The following is a 26,827-nucleotide window of genomic DNA, read 5'->3' on the forward strand; positions in this document are numbered from 1 at the left end:
ATATTCACAATTGTAGAAGTTATGGTCGTTTGAAACTTGAACCATATTTATGGGGGTTTTCTCACTTTACGGGGGCAAGGAACAACTTTTCCAATATTTTTAGAATTTTTATTTATTCTCCGCCAAAATACGCATTGTTTGCATTTTGAAACATTGAAATTCTCCAATCCGTTCAGAAGTTATGATGTTTTAAACATACGCATGAAATTTGAGGGCAACATTTCTGGCCACATATTATATTTTTAGTAATGAATTTTTTTCTCAAAAGTGAGTAGGATTTCGGGGGTATATATATTCACCAAAAATCATTGTAATCGACCCTTGCAACCGCAAATAATTTTTTCAGAACGATTTGAAATTTTATTTTCCATCGAAAAATTTCAGCAGCTACCCCCTGTCGATTTTTCTTAAAAATTCGTTTTTCATTTTTAATAAATTTGTTTGGTGTCCTACGAAAATTTTGTTTAATACTTTTTTGTAAATACCCGTGAGCTCTACTTCAGAAAAAAGTTACATTGAAATATATTCACTACTGGAGAAGTTATGGTCGTTTGAAACTTGAATCATTTTTATGGGGTTTTTCCAAACAGAATTTTGCACCTTCATTCTCCGAACTAGTGTTAAATCACGCAACAATCAACTACTTTTCTATGGTTTATCTTTAATTGCATAGTCGATTAACGATTTAGTTTCAAAGTAATAGTTTCTTAAATAATAAATGGAGTTCTTTTCAACATTACGATGACAAATTATCAGATGTTTAACAATTAAAATTATTAAATTTAATTAAAACGTGATAAATAATCATGTTTCTACTGAAATATAATTTTGATATTTTTTTATTAAGATTCAAAAATGTATTAAAAAAGTTTAACTGAATCCTCATTTTAATCTAATTCAATTTGGAAGCTAGCATATCATAATTAACGATTTTACTTAATTATTTAAGAAACCTCTTGCTTTGACCATGCAACCGGTACAACAAAAGTTTACTTTAATTTATTTAAAGAGTTGTCTTTGAACTTTTTTGTAAATATTTTATGGAAACTACGTAAAAATAATAATCGAACGTTCAATTTTCCCTTAAACGAACATTTAATAAATGATAAAATATTGAGAGAATTATGTATGTCGAAAGTTCTGACATAAAATTAGTAATGTCTGTAAATATATACAGGGTGTTCGGCCACCCCTGGGAAAAATTTTAATGAGGGATTCTAGAGGCCAAAATAAGACGAAAATCAAGAATACAAATTTGTTGATGGAGGTTTCGTTAAAAAGTTATTAACAATTAAATTCAACAATTTCAAAACGTTCTGGAAAAATTATTTTCAGCTGCGGGGGTCAATTACAATCATTTTTGGTCATTACACATACCCCTCAAATCCTATCCACTTTCGAGAAAAAAATTCGAGAAGGTGTTGAAGTTTTTCGATGAAAAAAAAATGTTTCAAATCGTTCTAAAAAAATTATTTTCGGTTGAGGGGGTCAATTACAATAATTTTTGGTCATTAGACATACCCCCGAAATCCTACGCACTATCGAGAAAAAAATTCCTCACCGAAAATCTAATTTGGCGCCTAAATTTTTCGACGAAAAAAAAAAATTTCAAAACGTTCTGGAAAAAATATTTTTAGTTGCAGGGGTCAATTACAATAATTTTTGGTCATTAGACATACCCCCGGAATTCTACCCACTTTCGAGAAAAAAATTCGAGAATGTGTGAAATTTTTCAACGGAAAAAAAAAATTTCAAAACGTTCTGGAAAAAATATTTTTAGTTGCAGGGGTCAATTACAATAATTTTTGGTCATTACACATACCCCCGAAATCCTACGCACTATCGAGAAAAAAATTCCTCACCGAAAATCTAATTTGGCGCCTAAATTTTTCGACGAAAAAAAAAAATTTCAAAACGTTCTGGAAAAAATATTTTTAGTTGCAGGGGTCAATTACAATAATTTTTGGTCATTAGACATACCCCCGGAATTCTACCCACTTTCGAGAAAAAAATTCGAGAATGTGTGAAATTTTTCAACGGAAAAAAAAAATTTCAAAACGTTCTGGAAAAAATATTTTTAGTTGCAGGGGTCAATTACAATAATTTTTGGTCATTACACATACCCTCGAAATCTTGCGCATTTTCTAGAAAAAAATTCCTCACCGAAAATCTAATTTGGCGCCTAAATTTTTCGACGAAAAAAAAAAATTTCAAAACGTTCTGGAAAAAATATTTTTAGTTGCAGGGGTCAATTACAATAATTTTTGGTCATTAGACATACCCCCGGAATTCTACCCGCTTTCGAGAAAAAAATTCGAGAATGTGTGAAATTTTTCAACGGAAAAAAAAAATTTCAAAACGTTCTGGAAAAAATATTTTTAGTTGCAGGGGTCAATTACAATAATTTTTGGTCATTAGACATACCTCCGAAATCATACGCACTATCGAGAAAAAAATTCCTCACCGAAAATCTAATTTGGCGCCTAAATTTTTCGACGAAAAAAAAAAATTTCAAAACGTTCTGGAAAAAATATTTTTAGTTGCAGGGGTCAATTACAATAATTTTTGGTCATTAGACATACCCCCGGAATTCTACCCACTTTCGAGAAAAAAATTCGGGAATGTGTGAAATTTTTCAACGGAAAAAAAAATTTCAAAACGTTCTGGAAAAAATATTTTTAGTTGCAGGGGTCAATTACAATAATTTTTGGTCATTACACATACCCTCGAAATCTTGCGCATTTTCTAGAAAAAAATTCATTATGGGCGGAACTTTAAACGTTAATAATTTTTTAACAAAGCCTCGATCAACAAATTGGTATTCTTGATTTTCGTCTTATTTTGGCCTCTAAAATCCCTCATTAAAATTTTTCCCAGGAGTGGCCGAACACCCTGTATAGTTAACAAAAAATAGATTAAATAATTTTGATACTCAGACTTACACAAAATTTTTTATATGATTGATCGTAACTTTCAAACTTTAAATAATCAAATTATTTTGATTAGATGTTCATTCCGATATCACTTTATACTTTACATTTTTTCTAGAAATACTACTGTATTTTAAGAATATTATCAATTTTTCTTTACATTTTTAACACGCAGTAGTTTGACAACATTTATCACATGAACAATTATTACTTTCGTAGACTAAATAATTCGTCAATTAAGTGTTCCCTCGATTACCACCTACTGTATATTCCTTCTAGAGATATTTTACAACTTTTGATATACCGAAATTACACAAACGTTAAGTATTTATTATTTTCATACACCAAATAATTAGTACGAATATACTTTATGTGTTTTGCGAAGATAATCTCAAATTAAAAGACTGAAAAAAATATTGACGTGTAGATCAATGATATTAATAGTACCTTCACGTTATTATTAATATATTTTACACGGAACAATCGATGCGTAGAAGCGATTAAGGTTAACGTTTGACGTTTAAGGACTAAGTACAGTTGAAAGTTCCATAATCCTGGCCTTTCGACACGCTAATCCTCGACTCCGTCGTGGATTACAAAATGTAAACGGCGAGTCCTCGTCGTAAACGAGCCGTGCGACAGCTCGATTTCGAAAAAACAGTCGCCTCTTTTGGGGCCCAACCCGTTTCCCTACCTGCGACCCTTCGTCAAAGACATCGACGATTTTCGAGGGAGAGAAGAAGAAACGGAGGTGGTAAAATGGAAATAAAATCGATACACGTGTAAGGTGTGTGCTAGCTGAAAACCGAGGGGGATGATTTTTCAACTACAGGGGGAGGGGGTGGAACTTTGTGTGATTCCCACGGGAATTCGAAGGAGAAATGCAATTTTACGCAAATTTAAAGATTCGCGAGCGGTGATTGTTCGTGACACTTTAAGAGTGTCTGTTTGTTAAACGAATTTAATATTTTAATGTTAATATGGTCAAAATTATGTTTGACTTCTGAAAACAATTATACGATAGAATTTGAAAGGTTAATTTTCAACTGTTCCCACTCTGGTGCAAGATAGTGTAAAATAGTGTTGTATGTTGTAATAAAATCATATTACAGTCATATTATTATTATTATTATTATTCACTTATTAACGAGAGTAAACCATTTAGTACAAACATGTAATATACAGGGTGTTCGGCAACCCCTGGGAAAAATTGTAATGAGACATTCTAGAGGCTAAAATATGACGAAAATCAAGAATACCAATTTGTTGATGGAGGCTTCGTTAAAAAGTTATTAACGTTCAAAGTTCCGCTCGTACTGAATTTTTTTCTCGAGAATGCGCAGGATTTCGGGGGTATGTCTATTGATCAAAAATGATTGTAATTGACCCCTGCAACCGAAAATAATTTTTTTAGAACGATTTGAAATTTTTTAATTTTGTCGAAAAATTTCACACCTTCTCGAATTTTTTTCTACGAAATGAGTAGGATTTCAGGGATATGACTATTCACCAAAAATAATTGCAATTGACCCCTGCAGCCAAAAATATTTTTTTTAGAATGATTTGAAATTTTTTTTTCGTCGAAAAATTTAGGCACCTACCCACTCTCGATTTTTATTAAAAATTAGTTTTTCATTTTTAATAAATTTGTTTAATGTCCTACGAAAATTTTGTCTAATACTTTTTTGTAGGTACCCATGAGCTCTACTTCAGAAAAAAGTTTCATTGAAGTATATTTACTATTGTAGGAGTTATGGTCGTTCGAAAATGGGACCACTTTTATGGGGTTTTTCGCACTTTACGGGGCAAGGACTAACTTTTCGAATATTTTTACGCTTTGTACATATTCTCCATCAAAATACGCGTAGTTTGCCTTTTCAAACATTAAAATCGTCCCATCCGTTCAGAAGTTATGACGTTTTAAAGAATTGCATGAAATTTCAGGGAACCATTTTTGGCCTGAAATTAGATTTTCGGTAAAAAATTTTTTTCTCGAAAATGCGATAGGATTTCGGGGGTATGTGTAATGACCAAAAGTGATTATAATCGACCCTCGCAACCGAAAATAATTTTTTCAGATCGATTTGAAATTTTATTTTCCATCGAAAAATTTCAGCATCTACCCCCTGTCGATTTTTCTTAAAAATTCGTTTTTCATTTTTAATAAATTTGTTTGGTGTCCTACGAAAATTTTGTCTAATACTTTTTTGTAGGTACCCATGAACTCTACTTGAGAAAAAAGTTTCATTGAAATATATTCACAATTGTAGAAGTTATGGTCGTTTGAAACTTGAACCATTTTTATGGGGGGGTTTTCACTTTACGAGGGCAAGGAACAACTTTTCCAATATTTTTAGAATGTTTATTTATTCTCCGCCGAAATACGCATTGTTTGCATTTTGAAACATTGAAATTCTCCAATCCGTTCAGAAGTTATGATGTTTTAAACATACGCATGAAATTTCAGGGCAACATTTCTGGCCACATATTATATTTTTAGTAATGAATTTTTTTCTCGAAAACGCGTAGGATTTCGGGGGTATGTATATTCACCAAAAATCACTGTAATCGACCCTTGCAACCGAAAATAATTTTTTCGGATCGATTTGAAATTTTTTTTTTCACCGAAAAATTTCAACACACTACCACCTGTTGATTTTTATTAAAAATTCGTTTTTCATTTTTAATAAATTTGTTTGGTGTCCTACGAAAATTTTGTTCAATACCTTTTTGTAGGCACCCATGAGCTCTACTTCAGAAAAAAGTTTCATTGAAATATATTCACTATTGTAGGAATTATGGCTGTTTGAAAATTCGACCATTTTTATGGGATTTTTCTCACTTTACGGGGTCAAGGAACAACTTTTGGAATATTCTTGAAATATCTACATATTCTATACTAAAATACGCGTTGTTTGCTTTTTTAAACATTAAAATCGTCCCATCCGTTCAGAAGTTATGACGTTTTAAAGAATTGCATGAAATTTCAGGGCAACATTTTTGGTCTGAAATTAGATTTTCGGTAAGGAATTTTTTTCTCGAAAATGCGTAGGATTTCGGGGGTATGTGTATTGATCAAAAGTGATTATAATCGTCCCTCGCAACCGAAAATAATTTTTTCAGAATAATTTGAAATTTTTTTAATTTAATTCTTTATAACTTTTTATCGACGCCTCAGTCAAGAAATCGATATTCTCGATTTTCGTCTTTTTTTGGCCTCTAGAATCTCCTATTAAGATTTTTCCCATGGGTGGCCGAACACCCTGTATAAGGAACTGCAGATGTAGATTCCACATAGTCAAACATTATCGTTTATAGAATTTAACAAAATAAATTAATTTATAATACGTTGGAAGGATAATTTTAGACTTTCTAATGTTTGTTCAATTAAATCAGTTCTAGTATGTACAAAGTTTCTACGACTAATCATTCTATTTAGACAATTATTAGCTATTACAGAAATATCGACGATAAGACAAACTTTAATTTGACGGATGCCAGATTCCATATTTAAAATTGCAGAACGCGTAAATATTATTTTTCAACAACTTATGTTGAATTTTATTGATACAATGGCATGAATGCATATTCCACTTAAAAGAAAAATCGTATTTTAAGATAACCGTCAACATGAGAGGTATCAATAAATATACGTGCGATCAATGCACGTAAATCTAGCGTTAAAGATGTGGATAATGGACACGTGACTTGAGAGTTGCGCAAGGGGTCGAATGAAAATATGAAAAGAAACATCTTCCGGGTGGGAATTAATCGTCGAAACAATCGGGCTCGAGTGTGGGGATAGAGAAAGGTAATAAAATTTCGGTGAAAAAGCGGAGATTGGGCGCGTAGAGGGTCGGAGGGGTGGCTCGAGTGCGCGACAGATAGCCGGAGAGGGGAAATTAGGAGAAAGCCAGAGGGTGCTCCCTTCCAGAGCCCTTGTGCAACTTCTATAGCGTATTACACCGGGAGAGAAAAGTGGTTGCCAGCTGAATGGCCGGTGTTTTACAACAGTGGCGAGAGCCGAATAACCCTCGTGGCTTTGTTGAATCGCGGCCTCACGAATGTACCTGCGGTAAAAATCAGCCACTACTGTGCACGGAAGTCCCGGGCCCCCGGGAGAACCGTAAAGGGTTAAAGCGCCATAAAACGAACCATTATCGACTCGTAGAGGGCGGGAAAAAATGTCCAGTTACGTTTCCGCGGGAACCTTAATTGCACCCAGGCTGTTTTCTTCGACGGATTTGCGTGTACCATCTATAAAACTTTGCCAATGCTTCCACAACAAAAATCTACAGAAAGAAATGATTGTGAAAATTTAATCTCGGATAAAAATAGTTTATAGAATCGATAATAATCGGAATGAACGTACAACTGCAGTTGTATGTATCTGTTTCCCACCCTGCATATTATTTATTAAACTCTAAATGTTGTACCGGGTGTTCGGCCACCCCTGGGAAAAATTTTAATGGGAGATTTTAGAGGCCAAAATAAGACGAAAATCAAGAATACTAATTTGTTGATGGAGGCTTCGTTAAAAAGTTATTAACGTTTAAATGAACAAAATTCAAATCGTTCTGGATAAATTATTTTCGGTTGCTGGGGTCAATTACAATCAGTTTTGGTGAATAGATATATCCTCGAAATCCTACCCACTTTCGAGAAAAAAAGTCGAAAATGTGTGAAATTTCGCAGCATCTACCCCGTTGTTGATTTTTCTTAAAAATTCGTTTTTTATTTTTAATAAATTTATTTGATCTCCTATGGAAATATTGTTTAATACTTTTTTGTAGGTACCCATGAGCTCCGCTTCAGAAAAAAGTTTTATTGAAAGATATTCACTATTGTAAGAGTTATGGCTGTTTGAAAATTGGACCATTTCTATGGGTTTTTTTCACTTTACGGGATTAAGGATCAACTTTCCGAATATTTTTGGAATTTCTACATATTCTCCACCAAAATACGCATTGGTTGTCTTTTGGAAAATTAAAATCTTCCAATCCGTTCAGAAATTATGATATTTGAAACATTTGCAATCTGAAATTTCGAGGAAGCATTTCTGGCCAGAAATTATATTTTCAGTAAAGAATTTTTTTCTCGAAAGTGTGTAGGAATTTGAGAGTGTGTGTATTCACCAAAAATTATTGTAATTGAACTCTGCAAACGAAAATAATTTTTTTAGAACGATTTGAAATTTTTTAATTTCGTCTAAAAATTTCAGCATCTACCCCCTTGTCGATTTTTCTTAATAATTCATTTTTTATTTTTAATAATTTTGTTTGACACTCTACAGAAAAATTATCTAATACTTTTTTGTAGGTGCCTATGGGCTCTGCTTCAGAAAAAAATTTCAATGAGATACCATTACTATTGTAGGAGTTATGGCCGTTTAAAAACTGGACCACTTTTATGGGGTTTTTCACATTTTACGGGATTAAGGAGCAACTTTTCCAACATTTTTAGAATTTCTACATATTCTATACTAAAATACGCGTTGATTGATTTTTTAAACATTAAAATCGTCCAATCCGTTCAGGAGTTATGATGTTTTAAAGATTCGCATGAAATTTCGATGTGGCCATTCCTGGCTATAAATTATATTTTCGATTAGGAATTTTTTTCTCGAAAATGCGTAGGATTTCGGGGGTATGTGTAATGACCAAAAATTATCGTAATTGACTCCCGCGACCAAAAATAATTTTTCCAGAATGATTTGAAACTTTTCATTTTCGTCGAACAATTTCAGCACCTACCCCTTTGTCGATTTTCCTTAAAAATTCGTTTTTGATTTTTAATAATTCCGTTTGACGCTTTACGGAAAAGTTGTTTAATACTTTTTTGTAGGTATCCATGAGCTCTAATTCCTTACTGATTTTCAATGCGATACGTTCATTATTGTAGGAGTTATGGTCGTTTGAAAATTGAACCATTTTTATGAGGTTTTTCTCACTTTACGGGGTCAAGGAACAACTTTTTCAATATTGTTAGAATTTCTACATATTCTAGACTAAAATACACGTTGTTCGCTTTTTGAAACATTAAAATCCTTCAATCCGTTCAAAAGTTATGACGTTTTAAAGATATGTATGAAATTTCAGGGAAGCATTTCTGGCCTCACATTAGATTTTCGGAAAAGAATTTTTTTCTTGAAAGTGCGTAGGATTTCAGGGGTATGTCTATTCACCAAAAATGATTGTAATTGACCCCTACAGACAAAAATATTTTTTTCATAACGATTTGAAATATATTTTTTTCGTCGAAAAATTTAAACACCCTTTGTCGATTTTTCTTAAAAATTCATTTTTTATTTTTAATAATTTTGTTTGGTGCTCTACAGAAAAGTTGCCTAATACTGTTTTGTAGGTATCCATGAGCTCTACTTCGGGGAATAGTTTCATTGAAATATATTCACTATTGTAAGAATTATGGTCGTTTTAAGTTATGACCATTTCTATGCTGTTTTTGTCATTTTGCGTGGTCAAGAACTAACTTCTCGAATATTCTTGGAATATCTACATATTCTATACTAAAATACGCGTTGTTTGGCTTTTTAAAAATTAAAATCGTCGAATCCGTTCAGGAGTTATGACGTTTTAAAGAATTGCATGAAATTTCAAGGAACCATTTTTGGCCTCAAATTAGATTTTCGGTAAGAAATTTTTTTCTCGAAACTGAGTAGGATTTTGGGTGTATGTCTATTCACCAAAAATGATTGTAATTGCCCCCTGTAACTAAATATAATTTTTTTAGTATGGTTTGAAATTTTTTAATTTCGTCTAAAAATTTCAGTATCTACTCGATTTTTTTTCTCGAAAGTGGATAGGATTTCGAGGGTATGTATATTCACCAAAAATTATTGTAATCGACCCCCGCAATCGAAAATAATTTTTCCAGAACGATTTGGAATTTTTGAATTTAATTGTTAATAACTTTTAAACATAGCCTCCATCAACAAATTGATACACTTGATTTTCGCCTTATTCTGGCCTCTAGAACCTCCCATTAAAATTTTTCCCAGGTGTGGCCGAACACCCTGTATATGTAGTTTTTACCACAAAAGCGTACAGAATGAAATTTCGTTAGTGTCATTTACAGTTATATTTGTCTATTTCACACTGTTTACGCGATCTATAATCCCCACCATTGCTCCCATAGCAGGAATGCATGTGCATAACTAAACTTGCGAGAAATGAAATTTGGAAACTTTTATATTCCACAGAAATTATTGATAGAATCGTCGGTAATCGGGATATGAACCTACTAATTTGTTTCTACCAAGGAAACTAACTTTTGCATTTAAATATTTCTCATTCAGAGCAACGTCAGGTAATTCAAATGAATAGTAGTAAAAATTAAGTGGAAACTATGATACAATTTCGTAAACTGTTCCCTTATCGGTGAACGAATCTGAAAAGTGGAAGAACAATGACGCAATAATAGTTACTAACCTGTGGGCACATTTTGCACTGGTATTTCCTCGGTGGATGAGAGTGTGGCCCGCCTAAATGCGGGTTCAGGTGCGACGGATGAGAGGGTTTCACGGTCAAAGGCTGAGGAACCACCAGCAAACTCGCCGGCGGGCTCCCGCTGCTGGATCCTCCGGCGCCTCGGTATTGATCCTCTCCTGAAATCATCGATCCCGTTAACGAAAACTTGCACGACTTCCATGACGCGTTCTGTAATTATTATCGTGTTCGTGAGACTGGTTTAGCCTGTTCCCCAGTAAATTATCGTCCATATGCAACGTTATGGTCGAAGTCAGGTTTAATAACATCGATATGGCTACCTTTTATGCAAATATATATTACGTATCCCCAATTTTTATACATAATTTTAACAAACTAGTAATATTATCCTCCTTATACAAACATCATAAATGTGCAATTCGATATATTCTGGAATCAATAAGTTCTCGCGTTAAACCAGATAATAACCCACATTCGTGAATCGAGCTTAGAATATAATCATTTTATGCAAATATATATTACGTATTCCTAATTTTTATACGTAATTTTAACAAACTAGTAATATTATCCTCCTTATACAAACATCACAAATGTGCAATTCGATATATTCTGGAACAGATAATAACCCACATTCGTGAATCGAGCTTAGAATATAATCAGTTTATGCAAATATATATTACGTATCCCTAGTTTTTATACATAATTTTAACAAACTAGTAATATTATCCTCCTTATACAAACATCATAAATGTGCAATTCGATATATTAATAAATTCTCACGTTAAACCAGATAATAACCCACATTCGTGAATCGAGCTTAGAATATAATCATTTTATGCAAATATATATTACATATCCCTAATTTCTGTACATAATTTTAACAAACTAGTAATATTATCCTCCTTATACAAACATCATAAATGTGCAATTCGATATACTCTGGAATCAATAAGTTCTCGCGTTAAACCAGATAATAACCCACATTCGTGAATCGAGCTTAGAATATAATCATTTTATGCAAATATACATTACGTATCCTTAATTTTTGTACATAATTTTAACAAACTAGTAATATTATCCTCCTTATACAAACATCATAAATGTGCAATTCGATATATTAATAAGTTCTCACGTGAAACCAGATAATAACCCACATTCGTGAATCGAGCTTAGAATATAATCATTTTATGCAAATATATATTACGTATTCCTAATTTTTATACGTAATTTTAACAAACTAGTAATATTATCCTCCTTATACAAACATCATAAATGTGCAATTCGATATAATCTGGAATCAATAAGTTCTCACGTTAAACCATATAATAACCCACATTCGTGAATCGAGCTTAGAATATAATCATTTTATGCAAATATATATTACGTATTCCCAATTTTTATACATAATTTTAACAAACTAGTAATATTATCCTCCTTATACAAACATCATAAATGTGCAATTCGATATATTCTGGAATCAATAAGTTCTCGCGTTAAACCAGATAATAACCCACATTCGTGAATCGAGCTTAGAATATAATCATTTTATGCAAATATACATTACGTATCCTTAATTTTTATACATAATTTTAACAAACTAGTAATATTATCCTCCTTATACAAACATCATAAATGTGCAATTCGATATATTAATAAGTTCTCACGTTAAACCAGATAATAACCCACATTCGTGAATCGAGCTTAGAATATAATCATTTTATGCAAATATATATTACGTATCCCCAATTTTTATACATAATTTTAACAAACTACTATTATCCTCCTTATACAAACATCATAAATGTGCAATTCGATATATTAATAAGTTCTCACGTTAAACCTGATAATAACCCACATTCGTGAATCGAGCTTAGAATATAATTATTTTATGCAAATGTATATTACGTATCCCTAATTTTTATACATAATTTTAACAAACTAGTAATATTATCCTCCTTATACAAACATCATAAATGTGCAATTCGATATATTAATAAGTTCTCACGTTAAACCAGATAATAACCCACATTCGTGAATCGAGCTTAGAATATAATCATTTTATGCAAATATATATTACGTATCCCCAATTTTTATACATAATTTTAACAAACTAGCAATATTATCGTCCTTATACAAACATCATAAATGTGCAATTCGATATACTCTGGAATCAATAAGTTCTCGCGTTAAACCAGATAATAACCCACATTCGTGAATCGAGCTTAGAATATAATCATTTTATGCAAATATATATTACGTATCCCCAATTTTTATACATAATTTTAACAAACTAGCAATATTATCGTCCTTATACAAACATCATAAATGTGCAATTCGATATACTCTGGAATCAATAAGTTCTCGCGTTAAACCAGATAATAACCCACATTCGTGAATCGAGCTTAGAATATAATCATTTTATGCAAATATATATTACGTATCCCCAATTTTTATACATAATTTTAACAAACTAGCAATATTATCGTCCTTATACAAACATCATAAATGTGCAATTCGATATACTCTGGAATCAATAAGTTCTCGCGTTAAACCAGATAATAACCCACATTCGTGAATCGAGCTTAGAATATAATCATTTTATGCAAATATATATTACGTATCCCCAATTTTTATACATAATTTTAACAAACTAGTAATATTATCGTCCTTATACAAACATCATAAATGTGCAATTCGATATATTAATAAGTTCTCACGTTAAACCAGATAATAACCCACATTCGTGAATCGAGCTTAGAATATAATCATTTTATGCAAATATATATTACGTATCCCCAATTTTTATACATAATTTTAACAAACTACTATTATCCTCCTTATACAAACATCATAAATGTGCAATTCGATATATTAATAAGTTCTCACGTTAAACCAGATAATAACCCACATTCGTGAATCGAGCTTAGAATATAATCATTTTATGCAAATATATATTACGTATCTCCAATTTTTATACATAATTTTAACAAACTAGTAATATTATCCTCCTTATACAAACATCATAAATGTGCAATTCGATATATTAATAAGTTCTCACGTTAAACCAGATAATAACCCACATTCGTGAATCGAGCTTAGAATATAATCATTTTATGCAAATATATATTACGTATCCTTAATTTTTATACATAATTTTAACAAACTAGTAATATTATCCTCCTTATACAAACATCATAAATGTGCAATTCGATATATTAATAAGTTCTCGCGTTAAACCAGATAATAACCCACATTCCTGAATCGAGCTTAGAATATAATCATTTTATGCAAATATATATTACGTATCTCTAATTTTTGTACATAATTTTAACAAACTATTATTATCCTCCTTATACAAACATCATAAATGTGCAATTCAATATATTAATAAGTTCTCGCGTTAAACCAGATAATAACCCACATTCGTGAATCGAGCTTAGAATATAATCATTTTAGGCAAATATATATTACATATCCCTAATTTTTGTACATAATTTTAACAAACTAGTAATATTATCCTCCTTATACAAACATCATAAATGTGCAATTCGATATATTAATAAGTTCTCGCATTAAACCAGATAATAACCCACATTCGTGAATCGAGCTTAGAATATAATCATTTTATGCAAATGTATATTACGTATCCCCAATTTTTATACATAATTTTAACAAACTAGTAATATTATCCTTCTTATACAAACATCATAAATGTGCAATTCAATATATTAATAAGTTCTCACGTTAAACCAGATAATAACCCACATTCGTGAATCGAGCTTAGAACATAATCATCACTGTTATGTCAATTCAGTCACTTATAATCGTCAATTGCAATTAAAAGTAATTTAGTTGTGGAAATAATTATGATCCATTAGCTTTCTATTATTTTAGTTATAACATTTAAGGTTCCTGATTGAAAATAGCACAAATGGTTAAGGTAATACGTTGATTAGAAAATGTTAATATTGATATTGATACAAAATTTCGACGAACTTAATGGATCAACGCGAATGCAACTGATCGTGAAATTCAACGAGTTCTACTTGCGTTTATCGCGACATTTGATCGTGAATAAAATGGTAATAATTAGAGAATATTACAAAATGCCACGAAAATAAATATTATTAAAAATTTCAGCAATATCTGACTCGTTTTACGCGTGCTTAGAAAAATACGAGCATTCTATTTTCGTAAATCGCGATCAACAATGCCAGACGAAGATATAACGATTAGTCAGCGAACCGGATCGCAAAAAAATATTGAAATTATATGTAAACGTTTCTTTGAAAACACCTCGATTATTACCAGCGGGAATTTAAATACGGAAACGTTTTAACAACAACATTAAGTGAACTTCAAAAAACTAAATAAATAACTGCTTCAAGATACACTGAATCTAAAGAATTCGGGAAAATTCTGTTTCAATTTATTCGGTAAAAAGGGAAGAATCTTTAAATAAAATATTATAAAATTTTAACAGTAAAATTTAAATTATTATAAAATTTTAACAATAAAATTCTACAGGCCAAAACAAGACGAAAATCATGAATAACAATTTGTTGATAGAGGCTTCGTTAAAAAGTTATTAACAAAATTATTATCAAAGGTTGTTAATAAAATTTGTCCACCTTCGCGAATTCTTTTCTCGAAGATAAGTAAATTTTCGGGGGTGTGACTATTGACCAAAACTGATTGTAATTGACCCCCATAACCAAGAACGATTTGAAATTTTTTAATTTCGTTGAAAAATTTTAGCAGCCACCCCCTGTCAATTTCTCTTAAAAATTCCTTTTGCATTTTTAATAAATTTGTTTGACGCGTTACGGAAAAGTTACTTAATACTTTTTTGAAGGTACCCATGAACTCTATTTTACTCCAAAATTTCATTGAAATGTATTCACTATTGTAGGAGTTATGATCGCTTGAAACTTAGACCAGTTTTATGGGATTCTCCACACTTTACGGGGTTAAAGACCAACTTTTCGAATATTCCTGGAATTTCTACATATTACCTACCAAAATACGCGTTGTTTGTGCTTCGAAGCATTAAAATCGTCCAATCCGTTCAGGAGTTATGATGTTTTAAACAAATTCATGAAATTTCAGGGTAACATTTCTGGCCACAGATTATATTTTTAGTAATGAATTTTCTTCTCGAAAATGGTTAGGATTTCGGGAATATGTCTATTCACCAAAAATTATTGTAATTGCCTTCTGCAATTGAAAATAATTTTTTCAGAACGATTTGAAATTTTTTATTTTCACCGAAAAATTTAAGCACCTACCCCGTGTCGATTTTTCTTAAAAATGTGTTTTTGATTTTTAGTAATTTTGTTTGACGCCCTACAGAAAAGTTGTCTAATACTTTTTTGTAGGTACCCATGGGCTCTTCTTCAGAAAAAAGTTTCATTGAAATATATTCACTATTACAGGAGTTATGGCAGTGTGAAAATTGGACCATTTTTATGGGATTTTTCTAACTTTACGGGGTCAAGAAACAACTTTTTCAATATTGTTAGAATTCCTACATATTCTTCACCAAAATACGCGTCGTTTGCCGTTTGGAAAATTAAAATCCTCAGATCCGTTCAGAAGTTATGATGTTTTCAAGTTATGAATGAAGTTACGTGGTACCATTTCTGGCCAATACATTATATTTTCGGTTAGGAATTTTTTTCTCGAAGACGCATAGGATTTCGGGGGTATGTATATTCACCAAAAATCATTGTAATCGATCCTTGCAACCGCCAATAATTTTTTCAGAACGGTTTGAAATTTTATTTTTCACCGAAAAATTTCAACACCCTACCCCCTATCGATTTCTATTAAAAATTCGTTTTTCATTTTTAATTAATTTGTTTGGTGTCCTACGAAAATGTTGTTTAATACTTTTTTGTAAATACCCGTGAGCTCTACTTCAGAAAAAAGTTTCATTGAAATATATTCACTACTGTAGAAGTTATGGTCGTTTGAAACATGAACCATTTTTATGGGGTTTTTCGCAACTTTACCGGGCTAGGAACAACTTTTCGAATATTCTTGGAATATCTACGTATTCTATACTAAAATACGCGTCGTTTTCTTTTTTAAACATTAAAATCGTCCCATCCGTTCAGAAGTTATGACGTTTTATAGAATTGCATGAAATTTCAGGGCAGACATTTTTGGCCTGAAATTAGATTTTCGGTAAGGAATTTTTTTCTCGAAAATGCGAAGGATTTCGGGGGTATGTGTAATGACCAAAAGTGATTGTAATCGACCCTCGCAACCGAAAATAATTTTTTCAGAACGGTTTGAAATTTTATTTTTCACCGAAAAATTTCAACACCCTACCCCCTGTCGATTTTTATTAAAAATTCGTTTTTCATTTTTAATAAATTTGTTTGGTGTCCTACGAAAATTTTGTTTAATACTTTTTTGTAAATACCCGTGAGCTCTACTTTAGAAAAAAGTTTCATTGAAATATATTCACTATTGTAGATGTTATGGTCGTTTGAAACTTGAACCATTTTTATGGGGTTTTTCGCACTTTACCGGGCTAGGAACAACTTTTCGAATATTCTTGGAATATCTACGTATTCTATACTAAAATACGCGTTGTTTGCTTTTTTAAACATTAAAATCGTCCCATCCGTTCAGAAGTTATGACGTTTTATAGAATTGCATGAAATTTCAGGGCAGACATTTTTGGCTTGAAATTAGATTTTCGGTAAGGAATTTTTTTCTCGAAAATGCGAAGGATTTCGGGGGTATGTGTAATGACCAAAAGTGATTGTAATCGACCCTCGCAACTGAAAATAATTTTTTCAGAATAATTTGAAATTTTTTAATTGAATTTTTAATGAGACCTCAGTCAAGAAATTGATATTCTTGATTTTCGTCTTATTTTGGCCTCTAGAATCCCCCATTAAAATTTTTCCCAGGCGTGGCCAAACACCCTGTATAAACGCAAAATATCCGTAGTCTGGTAATAAATTAACGCCCGTTTCGAAATTCCGTTCGCGACTTTCGAACGGCCTGGAAAGTGGATCGAGACTCGAAATTTGAGTCGAAACGCATGCGGTTCGACGCGATAAACGGCGACGATGATAATTAATGGGAGGTATCCGAGAAATATGAGGAATTGCACGATCACGAACGAACGCGTAGAGAAAGAGCCGCGCCGTGCCAGCTGATTGACGCAACAGCGCGCAAAGCAAGGGGCAAGGATCCTGTGCAGGTTGCAAGGACGAGTGATCCTGCGTTACGAGTGGCTGTCATTAAAGGCGAGTTCTCGATATCGAGATCGACGCACACGTGGCTGCAGGTGCATCGGTTCTCTGTGTGAGTGCCTGCTACAGCTAACGCTGCACCGATCCAACTCGTTTACGTTTCCATAAAAATCTGTACTTCGCCTTTCTTTTCCTATCGAGTATCTCGTTCGAAGTTTAGGCATCGTTCACTTTCGTTGGGGGAATTTTTAAACAGTTGCCGCAACTGTACAAATCTGTATTCTCGCCGGTGAATAGCGACATATGTCACGAAACTAAAAATATTGGTTTCTTGAGATTCTCATTTATTCTTACGCCATTATATTTCATTATTGTAGAAGAACTTTTGTCTAGTTGCCATGAAATATTGTCATTTTCATTCTTATCGAATTTTACTGTAAATCGTATGATAGAATACAATTTCTTTTTTTATCGATGAATACTAATACAGAAAATACGATTCGTAAGGGAAACTCCATATAAAATTTCAATATTATCCATTTTACTTTACTTTTTCTTGGCATGACTCAATTTTATTGCTTACCAGTAATTCAAACCAAAAGTTTTATTATTGACGATCGTAAAATAGAAACCACAGCGCAAAGCAAAAATTGATCGAACTATTTCAGTCGTCGATAACTATTATGAGCAACCAAAAAAAAATATTGGTCATAAATAATATTAATTGTGTACTCCCTTTAGATTTTACGATCATTATTCTCAAATTAAGTAACAAACAATTTTTTGTTTATATTTACGTTTGGATCTTGATAATTTATTGCATCAAACTTGTAAACGTGAAATATTTATGAGAATACACCGCAAGCAAAGGTTCATCGAATAATTTTTTGCAGCTGATTCTTCTAAACTATAGCCTTAGAATTATTATACAGAGTGTTCGGGCATAAAGTAAAACGAAAATCAAGAATACCAATTTGTTGATGGAAACTTCATTGAAAAGTTATTAACGTTTAAAGTTCCATCCGTACTGAATTTTTTTCTCGAAAATGCGCAAGATTTCGGGGGTATGTCTATTCACCAAAAATGATTACAATTGACCCCCGCAAGCGAACATAATTTTTCCAAAATGATTTGAAATTTTCTTTTTCCGTCGAAAAATTTCACACTTTCTCGAATTTTTTTCTAGAAAGTGGGTAGGATTTCGAGGGTGTATCTAATGACCAAAAATGATTGCAATTGACTCCCGCAACAGAAAATAATTTTTCCAGAACGATTTGAAACTTTTTTTTTTAGGCACCTACCACCCTTTGTCAAGTTTTCTTAAAAATTTGTTTTTCATTTTTAATAAGTTTGTATCACGCTCTACAGAAAAGTCGTCTAATACTTTTTTGTAGGTACCTATGAGCTCTACTTCAGAAAAAAGTTTCATTGAAATATATTCACAATTCTGGGAATTATGGCTGTTTGAAAATTGGACCATTTTTATGGGGTTTTTCTCATTTTGCGGGGTCAAGGACCAACTTTTCGAATATTTTTACGATTTGTACATATTCTCCATCAAAATACGCGTAGTTTGCCTTTTTAAACATTAAAATCGTCCCATCCGTTCAGAAGTTATGACGTTTTAAAGAATTGCATGAAATTTCAGGGAACCATTTTTGGCCTGAAATTAGATTTTCGGTAAGGAATTTTTTTCTCGAAAATGCGTAGGATTTCGGGGGTATGTGTAATGACCAAAAGTGATTGTAATCGACCCTCGCAACCGAAAATAATTTTTTCAGAACGATTTGAAATTTTATTTTTCACCGAAAAATTTCAGCAGCTACCCCCTGTCGATTTTTCTTAAAAATTCGTTTTTCATTTTTAATAAATTTGTTTGTCGCGTTACGGAAAAATTGCCTAATACTTTTTTGTAGGTACCCATGAGCTCTACTTCGGGGAAAAGTTTCATTGAAATATATTCACAATTCTGGGAATTATGGCTGTTTGAAAATTGGACCATTTATATGGGGTTTCTCTCATTTTGCGTGGTCAAGAACTAACTTTTCGAATATTTTTATGATTTGTACATATTCTCCATCAAAATACGCGTAGTTTGCCTTTTTACACATTAAAATCGTCCAATCCGTTCAGAAGTTATGACGTTTTAAAGATTCACACGAAATTTCGGGGTAACATTTCTGGCCCTCAATGATAATTTTGATAAGGAATTTTTTCCTCGAAAATGGTTAGGATTTCAAGGGTATGTCTATTGACCAAAAACGATTATAATTGCCCCCTGTAAATAAATATAATTTTTTTAGTATGATTTGAAATTTTTTAATTTCTAAAACTTTCATTATCTGCTCGAATTTTTTTCTTGAAAATGCGCAAAATTTCGAGGTAATGTCTGTTCACTAGAAATGATTGTAATTGACCCCCGCAACCGAAAATAATTTTTCCAAAACGATTTCAAATTTTCTTTTTTCGTCGAAAAATTTTACACCTTCTCGAATTTTTTTCTCGAAAATGGGTAGGATTTCGAGGGTATGTCTATTCACCAAAAATGATTGAAATATACCCCTGGAACCGAAAATAATTTTTCCAGAACGATTTGAAATTTTTGAATTTAATTGTTAATAACTTTTTAACGAAGCCTCAGATGCAAAATTGATATTCTTGATTTTCGACTTATTTTGGCCCCCAGAATCTCTCGTTAAAATTTTTCCCAGAGGTAGTCGAACACCCTGTATATCTTCAATCTCAACAAATCATTAACAAACAATGTTCCTTAGTAAATCTTTGTATACGTATATATTAAAATAAAAATAAATCTAATATTGTATTAAACTGAAATGTTATGCACCTGTTTTTATTTGAAAGTTGATCTGCAGAAAATGTTTCATTTTACATGCCCTCTAGTAACAAGGTTTGCTATATTAATAAATCTTTGAATACGTACATATTTCTCGAAATAAATTTGACATTATCTGAAACTGAAATATAATACTTTGCATCCATTTTTATCCGAAGTTGACACCCAGAGAGTAAGTTTAGATCTCAGAACGCCTTAAACGTCCAATATTGGCGCTATAATGGACTTTGAAAGGAGAAATTTCTCGTTTGGACCGATTTAACTTTGCAAAAATGGACTTCCGAGAACCAGAAATGAAGTCACTGTTTGCCTATTTAACGAGCTCGCGATTTCTCGGGAATTAGATTTCCTGTCGCGGTCGAATGGAAAATACAGGATCGTGATTCTCTAGTCTGGGATTTAAGTGTCGCGGTTGCATACATACAAGGAATTACACGCGCGATTCAGCCAATTAGACGGAAGTAATGCCGGATAACGCGATAGTAATGAATCTGGAATAAAAAAAAGAGTACGACGAAACGTGATTTGCAAATATTTCGCGTCGCGTTAACACGCTGACGCTCGTCACGATTTAACAGCGAGATTAATTAGCGACGCCATTCCCTCCCGTCGCTGTTATTGACAACTGCATTTTGTCATGATTATTGTTTACTCGTCCTCCGATTCTTCGACGAGGCAAAAAATACGAAAATCCACGGACTTCTTTTTCGTCGTGGGTCTTGCAATTTGGAGGATTTTAGTGTTTCTTTTGCAATTTACATTTAGTTTCATCTACCGAACACGCACGTGATTTTAAGTTCCAATTGGTGTTATTAAAAAATCATTATACTGTCAAAGAAAATCTACAAAATACAGACGATACGTTTAATTGAGTGCTTATCTGACTCATTAAACTTTTTTTATCGATATTGAGTAATAGTTACTTTGTTGATTTTCTAGGAAATTTTTGGTAAATGTAAATGAAGGTGTCAAAGACGTCAAAATTGGAGACGTTTTAGGAAAAAAAACGTTCTTCTTTGGTATACAGGGTGTTCGGCCAACCCTGGGAAAAATTTTAATGCGGGATTCTAGAGGCCAAAATAAGACGAAAATCAAGAATACCAATTTGTTGATGGAGGATTCGTTAAAAAGTTATTAACAATTAAATAAAAAAAATTCAAATCGTTCTGGAAAAATTATTTTCGATTGCGGGGGTCGATTACAATAATTTTTGGTGAAAACACATACCCTCGAAATCCTATCCACTTTCGAGAAAAAAAATCGATTAGATACTAAAATTTTTAGACGAAATTAAAAAATTTCAAATCATACTAAAAAAATTATATTTAGTTACAGGGGGCAATTACAATCATTTTTGGTGCATAGACATACACCCAAAATTCTACTCAGTTTCGAGAAAAAAATTCCTTACCGAAAATCTAATTTGAGGCCAAAAATGGTTCCTTGAAATTTCATGCAATTCTTTAAAACGTCATAACTCCTGAACGAATTCGACGATTTTAATTTTTAAAAAGCCAAATAATGCGTATTTTAGTATAGAATATGTAGATATTCCAAGAATATTCGAAAAGTTAGTCCTTGACCACGCAAAATGAGAACAACAGCATAGAAATGGTCAAAACTTAAAACGACCATAATTCTTACAATACTAAATATATTTCAATGAAACTTTTCCCCGAAGTAGAGCTCATAGATACCTACAAAAAAGTATTAGGCAACTGTTCTGTAGAGCGTCAAACGAAATTATTAAAAATAAAAAAGTAATTTTTAAGAAAAATCGACAGGGGGTAGGTGCCTACATTTTTCGGCGAAAATGAAAAGTTTCAAATCGTTCTGAAAAAATTATTTTCGAATCTAGGAGTCAATTACAATCATTTTTGGTGGGTAGACATACCCCCAAAATCCTACTCAGTTTCGAGAAAAAAAATTCCTTACCGAAAATATTATTTCTGGCCAGAAATGTCTGCCCGAATTTTCATGCGAATCTTGAAATCATCATAAGTTCTGAACGGATTGGACGATTTTAATGTTTAAAAAAGCAAACTACGTGTATTTTGGTGGAGAATATGTACAAATTGCAAAAATATTTGAAAAGTTTGTCCTTGACCCCGTAAAATGCGAAAAACCCCATAAAAGTGGTTCAATTTTCAAACGACCATAACTCCTACAATAGTGAAGATATCTCATTGAAACTTTTTTCTGAAGCAGATCCCAAGGATATCTACAAAAAAGTATTAGACAACTTTTCTGTGGAGCGTCAAACAAATTTATTAAAAATGAAAAACAAATTTTTAGGATTAATCGACAGGGGTAGATGCTGAAACTTTTTGGCAAAAAAAAAATTTTTCAAATCGTTCTAAAAAACATACTTTTGGCTGTATGGGGCAATTACAATCACTTTTGGTCATTAGACATACCCTCGAAATCCTATCCACTTCTGAGAAAAAAATTCGAGAAGCTGTGAAATTTGTCGACATAATTACAAAATTTGAAATCGTTCTGGAAAAATTATTTTCGGTTGCGGGGGTCAATTACAATCATTTTTGGTCATTACACATACCCCCGAAATCTTACGCATTTTCGAGAATAAAATTCTTTACCGAAAATCTAATGTTGAAATGCTTCCCTTTCATGCGTATCTTTAAAAAATGTCATAACTTCGGAACGGATTGAGGGATTTTAATGTTTCAAAAGGCGAACAACGTGTATTTTAGTCTAGAATATGTAGAAATTCTAACAATATTGGTAAAGTTGCTCCTTGATCCCGTAAAATGCGAAAAACCCCATAAAAGTGGTTCAATTTTCAAACGACCATAACTCCTACAATAGTGAAGATATCTCATTGAAACTTTTTTCTGAAGCAGATCCCAAGGATATCTACAAAAAAGTATTGGACAACTTTTCTGTGGAGCGTCAAACAAATTTATTAAAAATGAAAAACAAATTTTTAGGATTAATCGACAGGGGTAGATGCTGAAACTTTTTGGCAAAAAAAAAATTTTTCAAATCGTTCTAAAAAAAATACTTTTGGCTGTATGGGGCAATTACAATCACTTTTGGTCATTAGACATACCCTCGAAATCCTACCCACTTCTGAGAAAAAAATTCAAGAAGCTGTGAAATTTGTCGACATAATTACAAAATTTTAAATCGTTCTGGAAAAATTATTTTCGGTTGCGGGGGTCAATTACAATCATTTTTGGTCATTACATATACCCTCGAAATCCTACGCACTTTCGAGAAAAAAAATTCCTTACCGAAAATCCAATTGGGTGTCTAAATTTTTCGACGAAAGAAAAAAGTTTCAAATCCCATTAAATTTTTCCCATGGGTGGTCGAACACCCTGTATAACTTTCAAACTCTCTTGCTATTGTTTCAAAGATCGTCGAAAACGTTTAAATAAAGTATATTAAATACAGACGAAATGTAGAACTACTGCATTAAGTGATCGGTGAAATAAAAGAGGGTAAAGTATCAGTTGAATTTATTTAATTTCTATTGAAATAACAAATGTTACCAATAAAAATAGCTTTTTCTGTTGTTTCTCCACTTTTTCCCAGACCGTTTGAGAGAACCGTAAAACAATCTATTCCTCTACCTTTTACTGTTTCGTATAAATTTGTATGTCCCTTGAAAACGTCGAAGAAATTGTTCTTCTTGCCATCGATAAGTGTTTGGTCGTATAACCAAAGGAAAAAATTGAACATCCTTTCCTCCTGTCTCCTCGACTGTTCGTTGAACAGAAGAAGCTTGCACTTAATGGGTTCAAATACGATAATTTAATCGGTTCGAAGAAACGGAAAAGTGGAAACGCGAAATCGACTCGAAAGAAAGACGAATACGATGGATAAGAAGACAGAGATGCGTTGTCTGAAAGCTGGAAGGTAATTCGGTGGCTGGTTGGGTAGTTGAAGTAATTGAATCTTATTTTTTGAAATGTCTGATGCAAGGTCGGTCGATAGTTTTTCTCATGCCGGCAGGAAACAGATCAGATACGTAATTCATTACAGCTTCCTCCATTTAATGCACCTAATGCTTCCGCTGGTTTTTACACCCGGCAATCCGACTTTCTCGGTGCACTAAAATTCATCTTGCAGGAAAGACGGCCTCGAGGCAAAGAAAAGGGAGAAATAAAAGGGAATCGAGAACGCAATAAACCAGCAACACGGAACGAGAGCCAGAAATAATTCAGCTTCGCGACTTTCGGCCCTGTTTCCTGCATCTTGTCTTTTACGCACGGATCTTTTATTTATTTTTAAATTGTAATTCCTGGTTCGCGGATCTCACGTCGTTAAATTTACAAAAATTTTCAATCGCTTTTAACTTTATCTTTGCTGAAAGAGACACTGAAAAATTCAACGTTGCTGCATCGTGGTTCTAGGTGCGGATAAACGCTAATTAGGCTTTGTTTAGTGTGGAATCAAACAGATATGCGAATTAGAGAGTGATATTCAGCCCATTTTCCAAAAGTTGTACTTGAGAAAAGTTTTTAAACACTATTGTATATGTGTTTTTTTATTTAGATAAACTTATTGGTGGATCAAGCAAACATTCTTGACTTTCTAATAACACTGATTACAACTTCAAATTCTATTCATATGAAAGCTTAGCTATAGAAGATATATATTATTAAAACTACAGTAAGTAAGGGAAAATGATTGGAATAAATATGTAATAATTTTGTGTGCTTCCGAGGGGGACATTATTGAACCAAAAAGAGTTTTCTGTTCGAATAAAAAGATTCTCCGTCAGATAAGTTTATCATCCACATTTATAATGAAGTTTTTAACCAAAGGAAAAATTCAAATTATTTTAAATATAACGAAAGGGCGGGATTTTAATAGTATTTCCTTACAAAGCGCAGAGAACTTTTAAACATTTATTTTAATTATTTTTTTCATACCTATTGTAGATTAAAAATGATATAGATGTTTTCAAGAGAGAATATTTAAATACTTCGTGTCTCTCCGTTCTATGTTGCTACAAAAGAAATGTTATTGATTGTCAGTGTATATATTTAGAATTGATATTTAAGAATCTGGAAAACAAATAAACAACGACAGAGTATAATGGTTATATATACATGCAAATAAGTTGACTTTCTAGAATTCTCGAACATTCTGAGCTACGATAAATTATTATATAATTATAAAATATTATATATTTTGTTGCAACAAAATGACGAAACAGAGAAGATGTAACGTTCGAAAGTAATAATGTTTTATAAACTAAGAACATTGCTCTGGCAATTTATTAATGAAGTCCAAACCGTATAAATACAGCAAAATTTACTAAAAAAAGATGATTGTATTTCTTATTTGTAATATTCTTTACTTTCTAATACATGACATCATCGATACTTGAGCTTAATAATTGTTTCTTAATAAAAACTATGCAGAACGATGAATCCCCCCTCCCTTGGTCTTTAACGTCACGGCTCGTGGCTCGATCTTCCTAGGATAAATCTGCAATTAATAAATAATGTATCCGTTTCTTTTAAACATTATTTCTAAAAAATTCTATCTAATAGTTTCTACGCGTTATTAGAGAGAGGTAAGCCTTAAACGAAATGTCGTAAACATTAGAAGTATACCGTATTAAAATTATTTCATCGGACGTTATATATTTTTTCTAAAAAAAGGCCACCTAAGTAGTTGGTTTAGTTTAGTTTCTGTTCTCCTGCACCGCCTGTTTAAAACTTGCTCTGACAAAAGTAAAAGATACTTAATACGAAAAACATTATACAAGGTGTTTCGATCACCCCTGGGAAAAATTTTAATGGGAGATTCTAAAGGCCAAAATAGGACGAAAATCAAGAATATTAATTTGCTGATGGAGGCTTCGTTAAAAAGTTATTAACAATTAAATGAAAAAAATTCAAATCGTTCTGGAAAAATTATTTTCGGTTACTGAGGTGAATTACAATCATTTTTGGTGAATAGACATAACCTCGAAATTTTGCGCATTTTCGAGAAAAAAATTCCTTACCGAAAATCTAATTTCTGGCCAGAAATGTCTGCCCGAATTTTCATGCGAATTTTTAAAACGTTATAACTTCTGAACGGATTGGACGATTTTAATGTTTAAAAAAGCAAACGACGCGTATTTTAGTGTAGAATATGTAGAATTTCTAAGAATATTGGAGAAGTTATTCCTTGACCTCGTAAAATTAGAAAAACCCCATAAAAATGGTCCAATTTTCAAACAACCATAACTCCTACAATAGTGAATATATTTCATTGAAATTTTGAGGGGAACTAGAGTTCATGGATACCTGTAAAAAAGTATTAAACAACTTTGCTGTACAGTGCCAACCAAATTTGTTAAAAATCAAAAACGAATTTTTAAGGAAGATAGACAGG

The 26,827-nt window shown here is 32.2% G+C and overlaps 1 protein-coding gene across 1 annotated transcript in view; it reads right to left on the bottom strand.

Annotated features, from left to right (window-relative positions):
• Nucleotides 1-26,827, bottom strand: part of LOC143344911 (uncharacterized) — a 571,467-nt gene that overhangs the window by 278,634 nt on the left and 266,006 nt on the right. Inside the window, exon 5 of the mRNA XM_076771527.1 lies at nt 10,379-10,554. Coding sequence (XP_076627642.1) covers nt 10,379-10,554 — 176 coding nt within the window. The remainder of the gene's footprint in view (nt 1-10,378; nt 10,555-26,827) is intronic.

This window comes from Colletes latitarsis, chromosome 8, assembly GCF_051014445.1.
Source record: "Colletes latitarsis isolate SP2378_abdomen chromosome 8, iyColLati1, whole genome shotgun sequence".
Taxonomy (NCBI): Eukaryota; Metazoa; Arthropoda; class Insecta; order Hymenoptera; family Colletidae; genus Colletes; species Colletes latitarsis.